This window comes from Biomphalaria glabrata, chromosome 12 (assembly GCF_947242115.1).
Source record: "Biomphalaria glabrata chromosome 12, xgBioGlab47.1, whole genome shotgun sequence".
In the NCBI taxonomy this organism is placed as follows: domain Eukaryota; kingdom Metazoa; phylum Mollusca; class Gastropoda; family Planorbidae; genus Biomphalaria; species Biomphalaria glabrata.
In genome coordinates, this window is record NC_074722.1 from 28,048,062 (window position 1) to 28,065,367 (window position 17,306).

General features: G+C 32.9%; 1 protein-coding gene and 1 non-coding gene across 4 annotated transcripts; both read right to left on the reverse strand.

Moving 5' to 3' along the window:
* Positions 1-749: 749 nt before the first annotated feature.
* LOC129922206 (U6 spliceosomal RNA) lies at positions 750-854 on the reverse strand. The gene has a single exon (XR_008774176.1). It is a non-coding gene; the product is annotated as a U6 spliceosomal RNA (small nuclear RNA).
* Positions 855-7,644: 6,790 nt separating this feature from the next.
* Positions 7,645-16,280, reverse strand: LOC106059221 (nucleoside hydrolase-like). 3 transcript variants are annotated; one of them, XM_056006971.1, is made up of 8 exons: positions 16,155-16,280; positions 12,545-12,975; positions 11,599-11,790; positions 10,731-10,904; positions 10,379-10,535; positions 9,370-9,486; positions 9,000-9,133; positions 7,645-8,487 (listed from the first exon to the last, which is right to left on the reverse strand). In XM_056006971.1, the coding sequence occupies exons 2-8, from the start codon at positions 12,923-12,925 to the stop codon at positions 8,092-8,094; spliced, it is 1,551 nt and encodes a 516-aa protein (XP_055862946.1). In that variant the 5' UTR covers positions 12,926-12,975; positions 16,155-16,280; the 3' UTR covers positions 7,645-8,091. The 3 variants fall into 3 exon arrangements, with proteins under 3 accessions (XP_055862946.1, XP_055862945.1, XP_055862943.1); XM_056006970.1 differs by lacking the exon at positions 16,155-16,280 and adding an exon at positions 14,479-15,323; XM_056006968.1 differs by lacking the exon at positions 16,155-16,280 and adding an exon at positions 14,468-15,323.
* Between the last annotated feature and the right edge of the window lie 1,026 nt (positions 16,281-17,306).

The window sequence follows — 17,306 nt, forward strand, 5'->3', positions numbered from 1 at the left end:
ACCAGTCCTGTATGCTCGCTCCTAATGTTTAGACCCCATTATGAGTACCGTCAAAGACCTGTCATTAGAATATTAACCAGGATTTTTTTCTCGGTGGGAGGGGCGAATGGTACAGGGTGAACGATCCTTCATTCTTTTTTAAAGAGTAACATTCTTTAGTTATTAACAACAAAATAATAGATGTATAAAGGAGGTACCTATTGTCTTTTTAATTTAAAAAATATTTTTATATTATTCTTTTCTTTCATTTACACACACACACACACAAAAAAAAAAAGAGCGACTTATCGCCCCTTGTCACCACCTCGCAGTGGTTTCCAAAGTTTTCTTTTTTTTTTGGCCTTTGTTTTGTTCGGGCCTCTTTATAAAGAATGCAGTTTTGCAGGACATGGATAGCATTATCTAGTGACACTCCATAAGTGCAGATTTCGCTAGTTCCAATTTGTATCTTTCGGAACATATATTGTCTCATTCTGTTGTGTCCGGTTCTGAGGCGAAATATTTGAACTCGTCATTATTTTCCATGTTTCAATGAAATTATTCATTTGCATTTCACTATCCTGTTTTTTTTTTTATTAAACTTCAATAACTTGCTAGTTTGTTAGCAGAAAATTTTTTATTTGGTCTAGAGTTCAAGAGGATTGCATGCTCTTTTATTATTGTTCATGAAACCAAAATCTAATTTAATTTAAGGGGGCCAAATGGACGTTGGCATCGTCAATTAGGAGAGAAAGAGTTAAGAGGATGGTCATGTCTTAGATCGCTTCATGGTCGTGAGTCTCATCCTTGAGCAGGGACCAACTAATCGTCTCTGTATCGCCCCAATTTTAGTGTACGTCCTGCGTTAACAGCACAGGCATCAGTGTGAGGAACAGAAATAGCGGCCCCTTGCCACCAAACAAAACTAAAAAATAAAAACAGAACTTTAATAGCGAAAAAAAAAAAAAAAGTTTTATTGCATTATCACAGAAATACAGGCAGTACCATCAGGGTAACAAGTTTGAGTAATGACGGGAAGTCACTCATCCTCTTCCACACACAAACATGCTCCTTGGCAGTGACGTACATGTACAGGCCGAGAATGAAGTGACTCATAGCAACACACACACACACCACATGCAGATGTCCCATGACTGGTGTTTAGATACATTACTTTAAAACAACACATAACAAGTTCCGATGACAGGAAATAACACAAAAAAAATATTTAAAACCTCATCTGGCAACTCAGCTGACAACTAGAAATATAGAACTAAAGCATTTTTCTGGAACAAATTAATTCTCATACCTGGAAGTTATATATATATATATATATATATATATATATATATATATATATATATATATATATATATATATAAAGATAATTAATTTTTGTTTTTACTATTGGACCCATTACAATAGACGTTTCTTAAATAATAAAAAAAAGGACCTAATACACACTAATAGGAAAATGAGGTGGAAAAACAACAACAACTTTGTGAACTCAAAGTATAAGTAGAAAGAAACAATGAAATACAGGCAAACATCATGAGGCATGAACAAGTCTAGTCACATCGCATCCTCTTGTCTTAGACCAGCAGCCATCTAGAGATGTTTAGTTACAACTTATAAGTACATTTTGAGTCTGTTCAAAGTACGTCTGTGCCACTGATATACAACATCAATAAAACAGAGAGACATTTGAATGAAAAACACACACAAAAAAGTTGCCACTGTTACTTTTGATGTTCCCTCATCATCCATTGGAAATGTTGGCACAGCAACAAGTTCACCTTTTGGGGGCCGGGGATCACTTTCAATTTTTTTTTTCCTTTTTAACCTACATAAATCTACTCTTCCAACTCTTTGACCTTTAGTGGACATCCACCAACCATTGATGTGGGCTGAGTGGTAAAGCACTTGGCTTACAAACCAAGGGATCTTAGATTAAAACCCTGGTGAGGACTGGGATTTTTAGGATGCCAGAGTTGACCCAATTAAAGTAAAGGTGGTTGATCATTGTGCTGGCCACATCACCCTCTTGTTAACCATGGGCCACAGAAACAGATGAACTTTTACATCATCTAGAAGGAGTACTTTATTTTTTTTTTTATTTTTTTTTTACCAATCACTGACAAAAAAAAAATGTTTTAAAAATCAGTTCATTATTACTATATTATCTTTCTCAAAAACTCAAAATTTACTGGACAATTCTTATCTAAACATTGTGAGCAGGGAAGACCCTACCAGTATATCTGCTGTGCAACTAATGTCATAAATAATATAATCATATTTTCATTTCAAGACAAAAAATATTTTCTAGTTTAAAATCTTATCCATGGGCTTTTAAAAAAAATAATTAAGTTTTCAAAAAAAATAAAAAAAAATGTTTGTAACAGAATACAGAGATTGTACAGTGCATAGAAGATAATTAATGATAACCTATTCTAGAAATCAGTTAATTATTACTATATTATCTTTCTCCGATGGATACATTACAATGATCCCTCTTTTATTGCACAAAGCCATGCTACAGAATCACTCAGCTTCAGAACCACACATTATAACCAAGAATCTCTAATATAGAAATGGTGTATTAAAGTATTCCTAAAAAGCAGACAAAGAATGAAACAACAAAAGTGTCTAAGGGATCACTGTAGGTAACAAGCAGGACACATTTCTCTGTCACTCAAGGAGGTGTGACTGTACATGAAATACAAATTGATGACATGTGCATTCTCTCACAACAAAATAGATTTGAAGCATGCTGATAAGGAGCTTTGCCCCCCCCCCTCCCATCCTTTCCCCCAACATCAACAGAAATAATATTTGCGATAACAGGGCAGTAGCATTAGAGGCAATTGGCTTAGCCTACAAAATAAAATATAAAAACATAAGCCATAAAACAATGTTTAATAGTCTCTAAGATCTTGAACACATATTTACTACAAAGTTTACTGGATCAAAACCATAGACTTATATATAATACTCTAGACTGGACATGGAGATTTTTTAACACTACAAAAAATGTCATGAACATTTTTTTAGAAAGTTGGATCAAGGCGTTGTTTTGTAAAGTAGTTAAAAGAAGTAGAGTTGTTTTTTTTTCAACCCTAACCTATGTAACATATAATTTAATTTTGAGATCTAGATCTAGTAATTGAACATCAAAAATAAGAGTACTGTCGTATCATAATTATTATTTTGCAATTTTTAGATACATAATCTAGAAAGATCTAGGTAATCAATCTATTTAAATGTACATAAGATGATTTAAATCAACATGAATTATTTCGATCTAGATCTAGGATTTTTGAAACATATCTCAATGGAAACAAACAGGAAATGGCTTTGTTTCATATATTTGAATATCCGAGAAATGATTTTGCATTATTTCTAAACTTTGAAAACTAAAGATCATTACTTTTCTAAGACAGAAAAGATTGATTAGGGTGACTCCCCTTAGAGCTTAAAAAAGAGTTACATAAAAATCTCTCTCTCTATATATATATATAGGTCTGTGAATCGATCAATCGCTGATAAGAATTTATTCCCGGTTTCCAGTCTAGTATATATACAAGTCTATGATCAAAACTTTTACTTTTCTTTTGATTGGTAAGGATACAATAAATGTCATAAGAATTTTTTTTTTTAAACCTCCTATAATACCTGTATGAGAAGAAACATTCATATTACTTTTTTATTAGTGTGACAGACTATAGAGTTGCCACATTCATTCTGATGATTAAATCCCTCGAATCCTCTATCTACTTGAGTTTGTATCTTAAGAGAAATTACTTTTTGGCAAAAAAAAAAAAAAGATTTTAGATTACAATTTACAACTAGTTGGAGGCAATTAAACAATGGAAAGTGAGGGGCTATGTAAATGATGTTATAGATGTAACCACATGAATCTGTAGGTTTGATTTATAAATAGTACTTCTTTTTTTTTTTTAAAGCTTGAATTGAGAAATGACCTTACCCATAAATATTGACAATCAACATTAATTCTATTATGAAGAAAACAAAATTAAATGAAATTAAAACCTCACACCATATAAATCAATCTTGACACTGTTCAATGCCCAGTGATAAGTACAAAGTATTGAGTACAATGTAACTAACTCTACATCACAACCCTAATCAAGAACAATATTTCGTTTAGTAAAATTCCACTGTTTTAAACAACATCTACAGCCAATGAAATTGAATTATCTAAGCTGACAAAAAAAAAACAAAGTTAAATCAAGAGCATGTTATGTTTGAGGGGCGGGGGGGCAGGCGTGGCTAAGCACTTGGCTTCCAAACCTAGTTCCTGGGTTCAAATCTTGGTGAAGACTGGGATTTTGAATTTCAGGATTTTTTAGGGCACCCCTCAGTCCACCCAACTCTAAAGGGTACCTGACTTGGGAAAGTAAAGTCGGTTGGTCGTTGCGCTGGCCACATGACACCCTGCTCGTTAACCATTGGCCAAAGAAACCATAACATCATCTGCTTTATAGATCACAAGGTTTGAAAGGGGAACTTTACTTTTATATAATTTTTGACAGCTAAAAACCTTAATAAAATGTAAATGTACAGCCATTCTATCTGTAACAATACCAACTGTTAAAAGATAAACAAAACAGTAATTGACATTATAAAACTCTATTGAGCCAGACCATTAAAAAAAAAATAAATGTATTAAAATAAACTAAATTTCATAAAATGGGAGATAGTCAACAAATAACTTGCAACATGTGTGTAAAAAAAAACAACAAAACAAACAACATTTAAATAAATAAATAAATATCAACAACAAATAACAGTTATTTAGTCACAAAATTGTCAACAAGATGTACATTAAAAAAAAAAATACAACTAAGATCTTTCAACAACTTCTGCATTCATAATATTCAATAATAATAAAAAACAAAAGATATAAAAATATTTTCTACAATCCTAAGCATTTTAAAGCCACTGAGATCGTGAATACACTACAAGTGTACACTACATATATTCAGATAAATGAACTGTTCATATAAAACATCATAATATTGAAACAAAAAAAAAAACAACATTTTTTTAATGGCAATACACATATTTTAAAATCTACATCAATTAACTCAACGACAAAATATAAAACCAATTTACAAAAAAGAAAATAAAAAAAAATAATAGCTCTCAATTTCTAATTTTCTTCTCAAAGATTCAAAAGAAAACTGCCAACACTGAAGTCCATAGAAGACTGAATAGATGAGATGTTCTTAAAAAAAGTAAAGCAAACAAATTTTCACAATCACACATTTTTTTTACACCGTTTTCACCCCATTCTTAATGCAAACTTCGGGAAAAGAAAAAAAAATATTAAATCTTAAAGTCTCTTATAGTCTATTTTTCAGCACTGATCTGCTGGCCATCTAGAAGTACTTATCATTCTCTCAAAGCAGCACACAAAAATGTCAAGTTAACATCTGGCTCTCATCCCAACGACAACTTGTTGATCAATCCTTTCGACATGCAGGTCATAAATAAATATATTTGTTCGTCTTTGATTCAACAACAATTTTAAAAAAAAAAAGTGAATAAACATAATAATGAATTGATATAAAGTTAAATGAAATGTAATATATGCTGTTTAAGTGGACTAGAACATTCATCAAGCAATACCATAAGAGCAAAGCAGCACTAAATGTATATATATATACATACCAAAAAAAATATATTTGATACAGAGGAAAAGTAATTCTTGAGGCGAGGCAATGAATGACATATATATATATACATTCTTATAATCAGGTTTGAGAATTCTCAGCAAACTAAATGCAACGTTTCCACTCAAATGTTGATTAGCAAGACATACTTTCTATATTAGGAAGCCAATTCGCTTACATAGCAGTGGACAAAACTAACTATTTGAGACTATATATATATATATATATATATATAGACGCATTGGACAAAGGCTCAGGTAGAAGGTAGAACCATGGTCATAAAAAGAGAAAGAATTTCTTATTTACAAACTACAAAAGTTATTACAAATAGGCAAAGTGTTGCATAAACTAGATTTTAAACTTAATAGAAACACAGAGCTTTGAATAATGACAGGATATTTTTTATTCTCCCGATAAATCATTGTGAGTTATGCCACCTTAAAATTAAAACAATGTTTATTATCAAATAATCCTCAGATATGATTGTATCCATAGCTGGTTCCGACTTCCCTGATGTTTATTATAAAATAATCTTCAGACATTGTTGTATTTACTGCTGTACCGGATTCCCAAAATTTCAAAGTGGCATTAAGTTTTTTATCATACTGAGATTGAAGACAGACATAGACAGAGACATAATGCAAAGTTTGTTTAGAAATCATTAAATAAAAGACAAAAAAAAACAAAGAGGTCATTCAGATTTATATCCCTTGAAAACAAGACACATAAGCTCCGCTTTAGTCTCATTACCTACGACAGCTAGAACATGGAAGCCAATAGAAGAAAACAAAAACAGGGCCATCCCTGTCTAACATGGCACTGCACCTTCCTAGAAGACCTAAAATTCATAGGCACAAGCTGGGAAGAGGCTGTGGGTGTCTCATATGACCGATCTCAGTGGAGAGAGCTTGCCACCATATGTATCGAAGAAAGTAAGTCGTATTTCTTGAACTAATTTAGAGTGTAATTTACTAAGACGAGTGACAGTTTTACAGTACCGATACAAGTAATGTTACAAGAATACAGGCACTGATCTGAACTCATTTAGAACACTAACTCACCTCTGACATTCTGACAATCAAAAAGACACAACTTTATCATGTTATCTTTATAAAAATGAGACTAAGATTTGCACTTATAAGGGGAGATAAAGAAACTTAACGTCAGCTGAAGGCGCTTAGAGAAGCTCATCTTAAAGGTTTTGAACCTCAATGATCTCCTTGAATATAGCATGGCGATATATGTGGCATGTCACAGCTGGATGCGGAGTGAGCCCCAAACCTTTGGATCATGAACTAAAACAGACTCTCTGGCCAAAAAAAAAAAAAGGATTTACAGCATAATACAAAGAAGCTAACCAGTTTTATTATTTCTCGTGTGACAGATGTGAGTTAAGAAACAAGAAAAAAAACAACAGTTCTAAAGCCCTGACCTGCTAATATAGGAATGCTGAACACAGAGTGCTGAATTGTTAAGTAAAGGGACAATCTATTTTTTCCCACAATACCAAGCAGAAATGAGCCTAACCCTAAATGAACTTATCTTTTACAGCCCCTGAGACATAAAAGAACAAGACAAATTGCACTTTGACAAATACAAGGATGACCCATAATGCTGTACATCCAAATCAAATGCATTCAGTTCAAACATTTGTATAGTAATACTAAGAGCATGAACAAAGACTTCCACTCAAGATTTAAAAATACAAAAATTTGAAGTGTTTTTCAGACTAAATTGTGTTTCCTGAACAAAAAAACAAACTAAATTTATAAACAGAGAAAATAAAATTTTTGAAAATAACAAAGTTTCCAGAAAAAAAACAACCTAACAAAGATACCAAAATATCCTCCTCCTTTTCATCACACATTAAAATCTAACGCAAGAAAGGAATTATTTTCTGTAGATGACATATAAATGATATTCACAATACCTCTATCACTGTTATGTTTGCTGCATTGAATAATGCGATTATATAAGATACATGAACTTTGCCAACCATAAACTTTACATATAAAATATTAATAACCAAAAATATCAAGATTAAAAAAATTTTGCAAGATACTTTTCACAAAATCTAACGAGGGGGTGGGATAGTAAGCAGTTCTAGGCTGACAGCTCTGAACAAAAATGTCTTAACATTGAAAAGACCTCAGAAAACAAAAAATGCATTCAACTGACTTGATATCAAATGACAAATATTAATCAAATAAGTTTTTTTTTTGGTTGTAGCTTACAATAGTTTTGCTCCCCAAATGGTTTGTCATAAGATGACATTCAGGAACTGAAATAGTTTAACAACAATCATGTATTACTTGACTACTACTTAACATATTACCTCAACAAGTGACTTTATCCTTAGGTGCAAACAGTAAGTTTAGATGCATTTTAAAAACCTAGATATCGATCTGACGATTAATCACGTGTTATTGTTGCTGTCATATTCCGATTTGACAACTGTTGACACGGGCAGGACTGCAGAAGTCTGAGGCCTCACCATGAGAATGAACAGTCCCTGGATCTTCTCTATGTCCAGCTCTTTGACCACAAGTGCATTGCAGGGTTGCTGAAAGAGCCCATCCCAATCCACGATCATCTGGCCCCGGGTATACTGGCCAGATAGCTCCACAGTGCAGTAGACAGGCTCAGCACTCAAGACAACAGAGCGGTCTATCACTAGGGCCATGCAGTAGCCGTCACATGAACGATAGCCATCCCTTCCGGCTGCCCTAGCTGGTTTCGCAGATTCCAAAACAGACCTTCTAACAAAGTTGGAAACTTTACTTCCTGAGTTGGTCCAGATATCAAAAAAATCCTGGGGAAATAAAAATAAAATATTTATATTTTAGTTGTTTGTTAAAATACATGCACAGAAAAACATTTACACCTTTCTAACATTCATTGATACTTTCAAATATGTAGGTCGCAGCTGGGACTCAAAGACAAGCCTTATTATTATTAAACATATATTCAGTTCTCAAGTCACTACACTATCGGATTCTCTTCTAGTCTCTGCCATGTGCCATCACTTCCAATGCCAAATGAGTTAAGGTCAAATAAAAAATGTCCGCATTGAGTAATTATCTTGTGCATTTAGCTAGGATTAAATGCTACACCAAATCACGAACTAGCCAAAGCCTCAATAGTCCACAGATTAATATTGTCTGTCTTTGGTTATATTTGCATAGGATGATTTCTAAGCCAACTGACAATTTAGTCTTGAAAAGTAAGATACAATTACTTAGATAGTTAAAAAATAATGTTTCTCTATTATCTTCAACAAGAAACTTCTTTAATAAGAAAACAAGTAGAAAACAATAGTATTACCCAAGGTAAATGAAATCTCCTGCATACTTCATAAGGCAGTATGGTGATGTTAATAAACTCTTTGAGAACCACTTGTGCTGCCTCTGGGTCATTGTAAAAATTGAACTCTGCACACGCACTTATCCGACCTCGGGCTACATTCAGGAAGAATTGGATCATTTATTTAACAAATATTTGACAGACAATCTCTCTAAACTAGATTCTGGTATAAATTACTCTCTAGATTAGATTCTAGTACTCAAGTCTTTCTGAACTAGATTCTGGTATAAATTACTCTAGATTAAATTCTAGTACTTAAGTCTTTCTGAACTAGATTCTGCTTTAACTTATTGAATTATTCTCTGATTAGATTCTCAACAAAAAAACTTGCCTTCAATATTTCCTCCCATTACATAAAGATCCTTGATCTTCCTCCCAACCGTGGAGTCCAGTCTCATGGCAAGGGCTAAGTTGGTCAGAGGAGCCAGAGCCACGACAGTAATTTCCCCTGTGGAGTTCAAACAGATACACAGGGATGAAAACTGAAAAAAAAAACTTTGGCGCAGGTCTGCTTTAAACTCTGAGTTGAGATTTTAGCTCTATGGGAAGGAACAGCAGGTAGTGAAGTGTTTCCTATATGATTTGCAGAACACAATAGGACGTGTTTACTCATTTATATACATATACATTCAAGACCAAAGGAAATTCACTGTTGAAGCAAACACAGATGTCAAAAACAAAATTTACCACTAGCAGATAGCGTCTATGTCTGCCTTGGATGTGGTAAAATATGTAGATCACAGCTATGACTGCTATACTGTACTCTATTTAAATCTAATGCATGAGAGAGAAAATTAATAAATGTTTGTAAACAATTACCATGTGATTGGAAAGCTGGAATGTAAGAGTGAAAGTTTAATTATAGAAAAAAAAAGAAGATTGAAATTAGTATTGAGAAAAATCCAATGGAGTCAGCCTAATTAAACAAAAGTGAAAATTGAGAATCTGGATGAATAATGACTTGGTAGTTTGAATTGAATGATAGAAGTCAAAGTAATCTGTATCATTTAAATTGGAAGTACATTGTTATATTAATATACTGAGTCTCCCTTAAAATGATTCTTTTGGAGCTGAGAACAAGGCTGAAAATAGTCCCTGTTCTCTAGTGATACTTATCCTGGACACTAGAAATGTCTTCAGAAAATATATTTATGAATAAATCATTGAGACCAGTGCAGCAAACAGCCATCTAAACTTTCCAATTACCTGGTAACTTGTGTTGAAGGTTCCAATTTTGCCAAAGCCACATTTACATCTCAGCTGTCTAGTTCTAGCTAACAATTTCTTAACATTTGGGATCAAAACTATCCAGCTCAGAAATAAAAATTAATTTAAATTACCTGGATTGCTGTTAATGATTCTTATCATAGCATTAGCTGCATGCTCAACCTGTATAACAGAGCTGTCCACAGGTGTGTTCCAAGCTTCCCCACTGAAATTCTCAAACTGTGATGTATTACCCAATAATGAGCACTCTGCCCCTCTGTACACTGGAATCTATTGATACATATAATATTTTAATTACAATACATACAACAAGTTCTCAAACCAAACTTACATATACATAACAATGTCTTACTCAGACACTCAGCAAACACACAGCTCGAGTTGAGTTTAAAATTGAGCATAAGCCCCTTTGATAGGTAGCCAAGCAGTCAACTCAGCCACACAGAGCACACCAAAGTCACTTACGTCTTCTCTGTCGCAGGCTTTCAAGACTCGCAAAGTATTCTGACAAACAAGATCCACATTCACATTGCCATTGACACAAGTGATGGCCAGAATCTCAACATTAGGGTGAGCTAGGGCCAACATGATAGCGTGGGAGTCATCAATACCAGTATCTACATCCAGAATGACTTTAAGCTAGAGCAAACAAACAAAAAAATTATATAATAATAATGTTTACTCCAATTCTTACAAAATTTTAAGTGAAATTGGCATACATTAATGGGATGCTTCCACAGAAAACAAAATTCAAGTCCAAACCCAAATGTTTAGAATAGTCAACAACTATCTGTTTCCTTTGTTAACCCTAAGTAATAACTTTATAAGACATATTAGTTTTTGATCTAAATTATAATTATGATATGTTTAACAATGCTTTCAAGTTTGATATTTGATTTCAGTATTTAAAGAATACACATTTTTCTTTCAAATTTTGGATTTGACAACTTGTACGTGTTTACATTTAAAGATATTTAATAAACCCAGTTGAATAGACATAAATTGGTTAGATAAAAAATGTAATGCCTTTGCCTTGATTTCCTAATAAATTTGTGTCACAGTGTCATTTGAAAAAATAAATTAATGAAACTTACTTTATCTGAGAATTCTACTTAATAAATTAGTCCTTTTTTTTTAAAAATGGGATAAAATTTTAAAACTTTTTACATTGCCTCTCTGACAATTCAGGGATAAGAAAGAAATAGTTAGGGAACACTTTGACAGGAGATGAGGACAATTTTCTTTGCTAATGTCTGTGAGTCTAGTATCTCTAGAAATGAATGAATGTAGCATGCATTCAAAGAGACCCAGTTCCTAACACCGGTGCACTTACTTTGGGCTGCTTAAAAGAAATGTTGGAGAATAGTTTAGTGCTGTGGCTACTGACAGAAGAAGGAGTAAAATCTGTTGATGCAGTTGTATTCAACTGGTCACCGATGCAGTCATCCAAGCTGTCCTCAATATCAACCTCCCCAGAGGCCATTAGATCAGTGTCATCAGTTTGTGGGGAACTACTTGTAACCAGCTGGAAAGAGAAGATTTAAGGAGTTTTTAGAAATATGATGTTATATTAATTAATTTTTAACAATACTAATCCATTAAACTAGAGAAGGAATTAAATTAATGACAAAACAGTTATAACATTCTCCACTAATTTAATTCATGTAGAATTATCAAGAAATTTCATTTAAACTAATGCCATTTGGCAATTGGTTCATAATATAAGTCTACAAAATTAGAATGAAATGACTCAAAACATTTCAGGATAAAAATTCAGTAATTTATTCCTTTTATTAAATTGGTTGTGAAATGGGTGAAAAGATTGCTAAATATCAGGTTTAGCTCTTGCAATATACGGGTGCAGATGAAGTAACACTGCTGTCACATGGCCAGCATAATGATCAACCTATGTCAGGTACTTAGAATTGGGTGGACTCGTAGAGTTGTTAAAATCCCAAATCTGAAAATAAATTTTTTCACCAGGATTTGAACTTGAGACTTCTAGGTTTAGAAGCTAGAAACTTTACCACTCAACCACCACACTCCTTAGAGTGGAAAAGTTAAAAAGACCAACTGCATTTAGTTTCTTCAATTAAGGATCACTGTTTTATTCATGGATAAGCTCATCAATAAAATCATTACCCTCCTATTTACCTTACAAAATTTTGGTTGTAGAAGGCTTTCACTATTAACTATGGAAACACTTATTAGATGCGAGACAGTTATACATGTGGGCCAGTATTGAAAAGCGAAGAAACTTAGTTGCACTCTCTACTTACATCATCTAGTTTTTCTTCTTGTTTAATAACTTCTGCCTCTGGATAATCAATAGGACCGTGATTGTGGTTTGGTGTTATTGACACAACTCGTAGTCGCTGGCCATCCTGGGTGCACCGAAACTTTATCTGGTAAGGGCACTTCTGCCTCATCGACCTCAATTCATCTTTTTTCTCTCTGCCGCCATAGACGCAGCAATAAAGCAACTCATTGTACTTGACGTCTGGACTGAAAATTCTTTTAGGCATCCGCTTGATGGCTGCAGCTATGGTCCGGCTGTCTCTTTTCCACAGTTTAAACTTTTCTTTGTCCTGGAGCTCCTGAATTTTGTGCTCCACCTCATCATAAGATGAAAACTCATCGTCCACATTGATTATGGACATGGTTTAAGTTTTTCTTCTTGATGAGCGATTTAAAAAATGCCTCTATTAAACTGAAAAAAAATAAAAGTACATTCAATTTTAGTTTTAAGAAATTTTAAAATTTGCTTTACTGTCTAAATAGTGAAAGGGAAATACTATAAGCAAAATTAAACTTGCTAAGGCAAACCTATTAGTTATAAGCACTGTGCCCAGCTAGATCTAATAGTTAAAGGTAATAATATAATATTAATGTGAAGTTAGTGTGGATTTTAAACCTGTTTCCATTCTGTGTGAATATATTAAAATTGTAAATAAAGATAAATTATAATCTAGTATGCAGAGGCTTCAGTCATAAAATTCACTGCCTTATATCATAATGTAAAACGTAATTGAATTGGCTTGATTAGCCACACCAGATTCTGCCCCATCTCAAGATTAAGCCAAAACCAGTGACTCTTTTGGGCGCATCCATAGACTTTCGAGACAAAAGGAGATATATATATATATATATTAAAACGTAATTAGATCTGTTAACCACTGTAAAAAAACATGTAAACCCGAACTCTATGGTAACATCACAAAGTTCTCAGGGCTTGCAAAGACATGCCTCCAGGGAACAGTACCAGGAAGAAGATGAGGAGGAAGACAGAGAAAGCGATGGGAAGACAACATCAAAGAATGACATTTTATCCAAAGCAATGGACAGAGGGGAATGGAGAGAGACGGTTGACAGATCTTATATAGTGCCCCAACGGTTCAAACGACTAAGGGATTAGTGAAGGTGAATTAGATCTTATAATTAACAAAAACTAAAGAATTAATCCTAAGCATCTACAGGGATACAAAACAACACTGATCAGGTTATAAATAAAATGCATTTTAAATCCCAAAATAGCATTCTTCACTCTATTACATTCCATTGTTGAATGTGTGATATGACCGAGATATATATTATATATTATAGGCTGATATCTAACTAGATCTTGTGAAACATAAAAGAGAGAGCCTTATAAAAGTAAGTTGTAAAGTAGTCCAGTTAATCTTTATTAGAAAAGCAGACTTGGACTTAGCAGTTGGCAAAGTCTGTGACTGAACAGGGACTTGAAAATGACAGGGTCTTAAGATACTTTTTGTTCTTTTTTTTTAATCTTACTATACAGCATTGAGTCAGTGAAGTGTAATAAAAAGCCAAGTTTACTAAAAGGCTTTATTTTCGGCTTGCTATATTCCATCAAAGTTTGAAGGGAGGAAATTGTTGCATTTAATATATATATATATATATATATAAAATATATATATGAATGCGAAAATGTGAGATGCGCTGACTAACTTTATTGACACTTTGCCACAAAGGAAAAGTGGTGAGTGGTAGTTTTGAAATAGTAAAAATATCAATTAGTTTTTTTTATTATTAGGTCTAGACATCTATATCTCAATTCATGTTGAATTTGTCTGATATTGTTAATAAATGTTTTATCTAGTTTTGTTTTCAAGAGAAGTGTGTTAAGTTATTTCAAGTTGTACAATTAAAAATATTAGATCTATATGCCTATATCGGCTTACTTGTCTACTACCTAACAAGTCAACGAGCATCAACAACAGTGGTGTAACTTTACTATGACTAAGTGTAATAGTCATGCAAAGGAGCTAGACCAGGGGACCTCTCTAGACTCTGGCAGTGTGCATCCTTATCGAAGGTAGGCAAGGTGACAGGTGCACAGCTGTATGATACTTCAGTATAGTGCAAACAGTGCACCTACTCAGAGACGGCTGAGGTAAACTGCAAAACTTTTTACAGTTTAAAATCGGTGCAGCAGATTTTTTTAATGGTCCTAGGTCAGGTACAACTATTCTTTAAGTGTTCTTAGGCATGCATTTCTGTAACTTAGGTTTAGAAATATTTGAATGCTGAAATTTCCTTGGGTCTAATTGCTCCCCCAGACTTCTTAAAAAGGCTTAAAGCTAGAAGTAGGACCTTATCTTGGCCCTTATAATAATGGGGACTAAATAGAATATTTATATATTATTAAATATATATTTTTTCCAGAAAAATAATCTAGATAAATTCAATTGTGTTTTTGTCCTACATTTTTATATATAATTAGGTAAACTTATTTATAAGCATATCTGGCTAGCCATCTAGACAAAATTCTGATGTAGATTGATCTCTAGACTACGTGTAGACTGGTCTAAATATGCCCCTGGCCCTGGAGGCATTTCTATACTCGTATAGCATAGTATACACTCCAGCCCATACACACTGTTTCTATCATATAATAGGGCTAAATAGGGGCATCCAATTCTAGGTCTACCTGTCCTGACAATCATTAGGTTAAGTTTGATAATGTATTAATTACTATTAAAAACTGTAGGCATGCATACAATAAACTCTAGCTGTTAGAATTGAGCTAGATCTAGAATTCTAGATCTATATAATTTTATATCTTTAGACTTTAGAAGAGATATAATATAATATAGATCTAGATAATAGATTCTATATTAAATCTATCTATATATATATAATTATTATAATATATTAAATATATATTAATAGATCTATATATATATATATTATAATTGATCTATGATTCTATCTAGCCTGCCTTATATGATTATGTCAAGTTAATTAGTTATGTTGCTAGAATTGAATTGAGTAGAATTACTTCTATTAAATTATAATAATTAGATCTAGACTAGATCTAGAATCTAGACTAGATAGTAAATATTAGTAATTTTAGTTAGTTATACTACAGACTACTCATTGAATACAATTGCTATACTTTAGTATTTACTTATTACTATAGACTTATATAGACCACTTCTATAGTATACTCTACTCTATTAAATCTAGTACAGATTCTAGACGTCTGACTCTAATCTCTATCATTATCAATAACTAGATTAACTAGATCTAGATGTAGATGATACTAGATCTAGATCTAACAGTTAACAGATCACTAAATTCTAAATCATAATCATAGTAAATCAGACCGATAATCATATTCTACTCTATCTCAATATCTGCTCTAATAATAGGTCTAGAGTCTATATATTAATAATTAAAATAATTAATAATTCTAGAGCTAGACACCTAGAATCTAGACTAGACACTACTAGAATCTAGATTCTAGACATTTTTATAAATTTTTTTTTTAGTTGTTTAGATCTAATCTAGTCTACTTTGAACTTTCTGTTTGAATATTGACACCTAGATTAGTCTTAGCCCAATACTGAAATTACCAAAATGTACTTCTAATTAAATATAAATGTATAATTCTAAATCTAGTCTGTATAGCAGTCTAGCTTTACTATACTATAATTAGTATAATATAGATCTAGGCTAGTCAATTCTAGTCTCTTATTGCCGGAAATAGTAAGCCGGCCTACCGGTTTTTTCCGGCTTCCGGTTTTAATAGACTTTTCAAATGTCTTTTATTTAATTAAAACTACTATTTAGGTCTAGATCAATTTGGGCAATACATTTTAGGCTAATTGCAGGTGTTTAAATGTCAAAAAGGTAAAAGGCAATTAGAGGACTCAAAGCAAATGAAATTAAACTGAGAGATACTTCAAAGCACATGTGCTTTAAAGAAAAAGAAGATAGATTTTAATTCCAGTCCAGGAATTTGTATTTATTGGGTGGGTGATCAGTATAATATTTAATCTACCTGAGCAACAATTTTGACATTGTAACATATATAGTTTAATCATTTTAATCGGACCTTGCGTTTTATGGGTATGAGGCAGTTGATGTAAAGCTTATTTGCATCTAGATTGATGAATAAGAGTGTCATGTGGCCAGCACAATGACCAATCGCCTTTGCTTTTGCTTTCTCAACGTAATCTATAAGAAGAAGATAAGTCAGGTACACGTAGGCCTACCCCTCCTATAGAGTTGGGCGGACTTCTAAAAATCCCAAATTAAATTCCAGTATTGAACTATTGATCGAGATTCGAACTCGTAATCCCTCAGTTCAGAAGCACTTAGGAAAAATAAGTTCTATGGTCTGAAAACTATATTCCTTACTAGTTCTAGATTTAGTAGGCCTAGCTAGGGAAGAAGGAGCACTTGTACACATTTTTTCTAGCATAAGAAATAAGAGATGTGCCTCTATCTTTTTGTTTTCGAATCTCCCCATTTAAATTATAAATCTAAATTTGTTACATTGACAAGAAGGGGCACTTCACCGAGTGGCACTTCACGACGCACTTGTATGAATTTGTTCTAGCATAAATAGAATAAGAATTGTGCTCCATATATCTTAGTTGGCCTAGTGTAGCCTACGAAATTCACAATTTCAATTGTATATCTATATTTATATTGGTCTTAATAAATTTTCTAAACTTGTGAAAGTCTAACTTTTCAAGACAAATGTCTGCTGTTAGCAGCATAATTTTGGCT

What these genes read in the sequence shown, in the direction of transcription:
- LOC106059221 (XM_056006971.1), bottom strand. Translation starts at nt 12,925, where the DNA reads ATGTCCATAATCAATGTGGACGATGAGTTTTCATCTTATGATGAGGTG. An exon ending in AAGAAGAAAAACTAGATGAT is followed by an intron (nt 11,791 to 12,544) that starts GTAAGTAGAGAG and finishes TTCTCTTTCCAG; the next exon opens with CTGGTTACAAGTAGTTCCCC. An exon ending in AAGCCTGCGACAGAGAAGAC is followed by an intron (nt 10,536 to 10,730) that starts GTAAGTGACTTT and finishes ATGTATCAATAG; the next exon opens with ATTCCAGTGTACAGAGGGGC.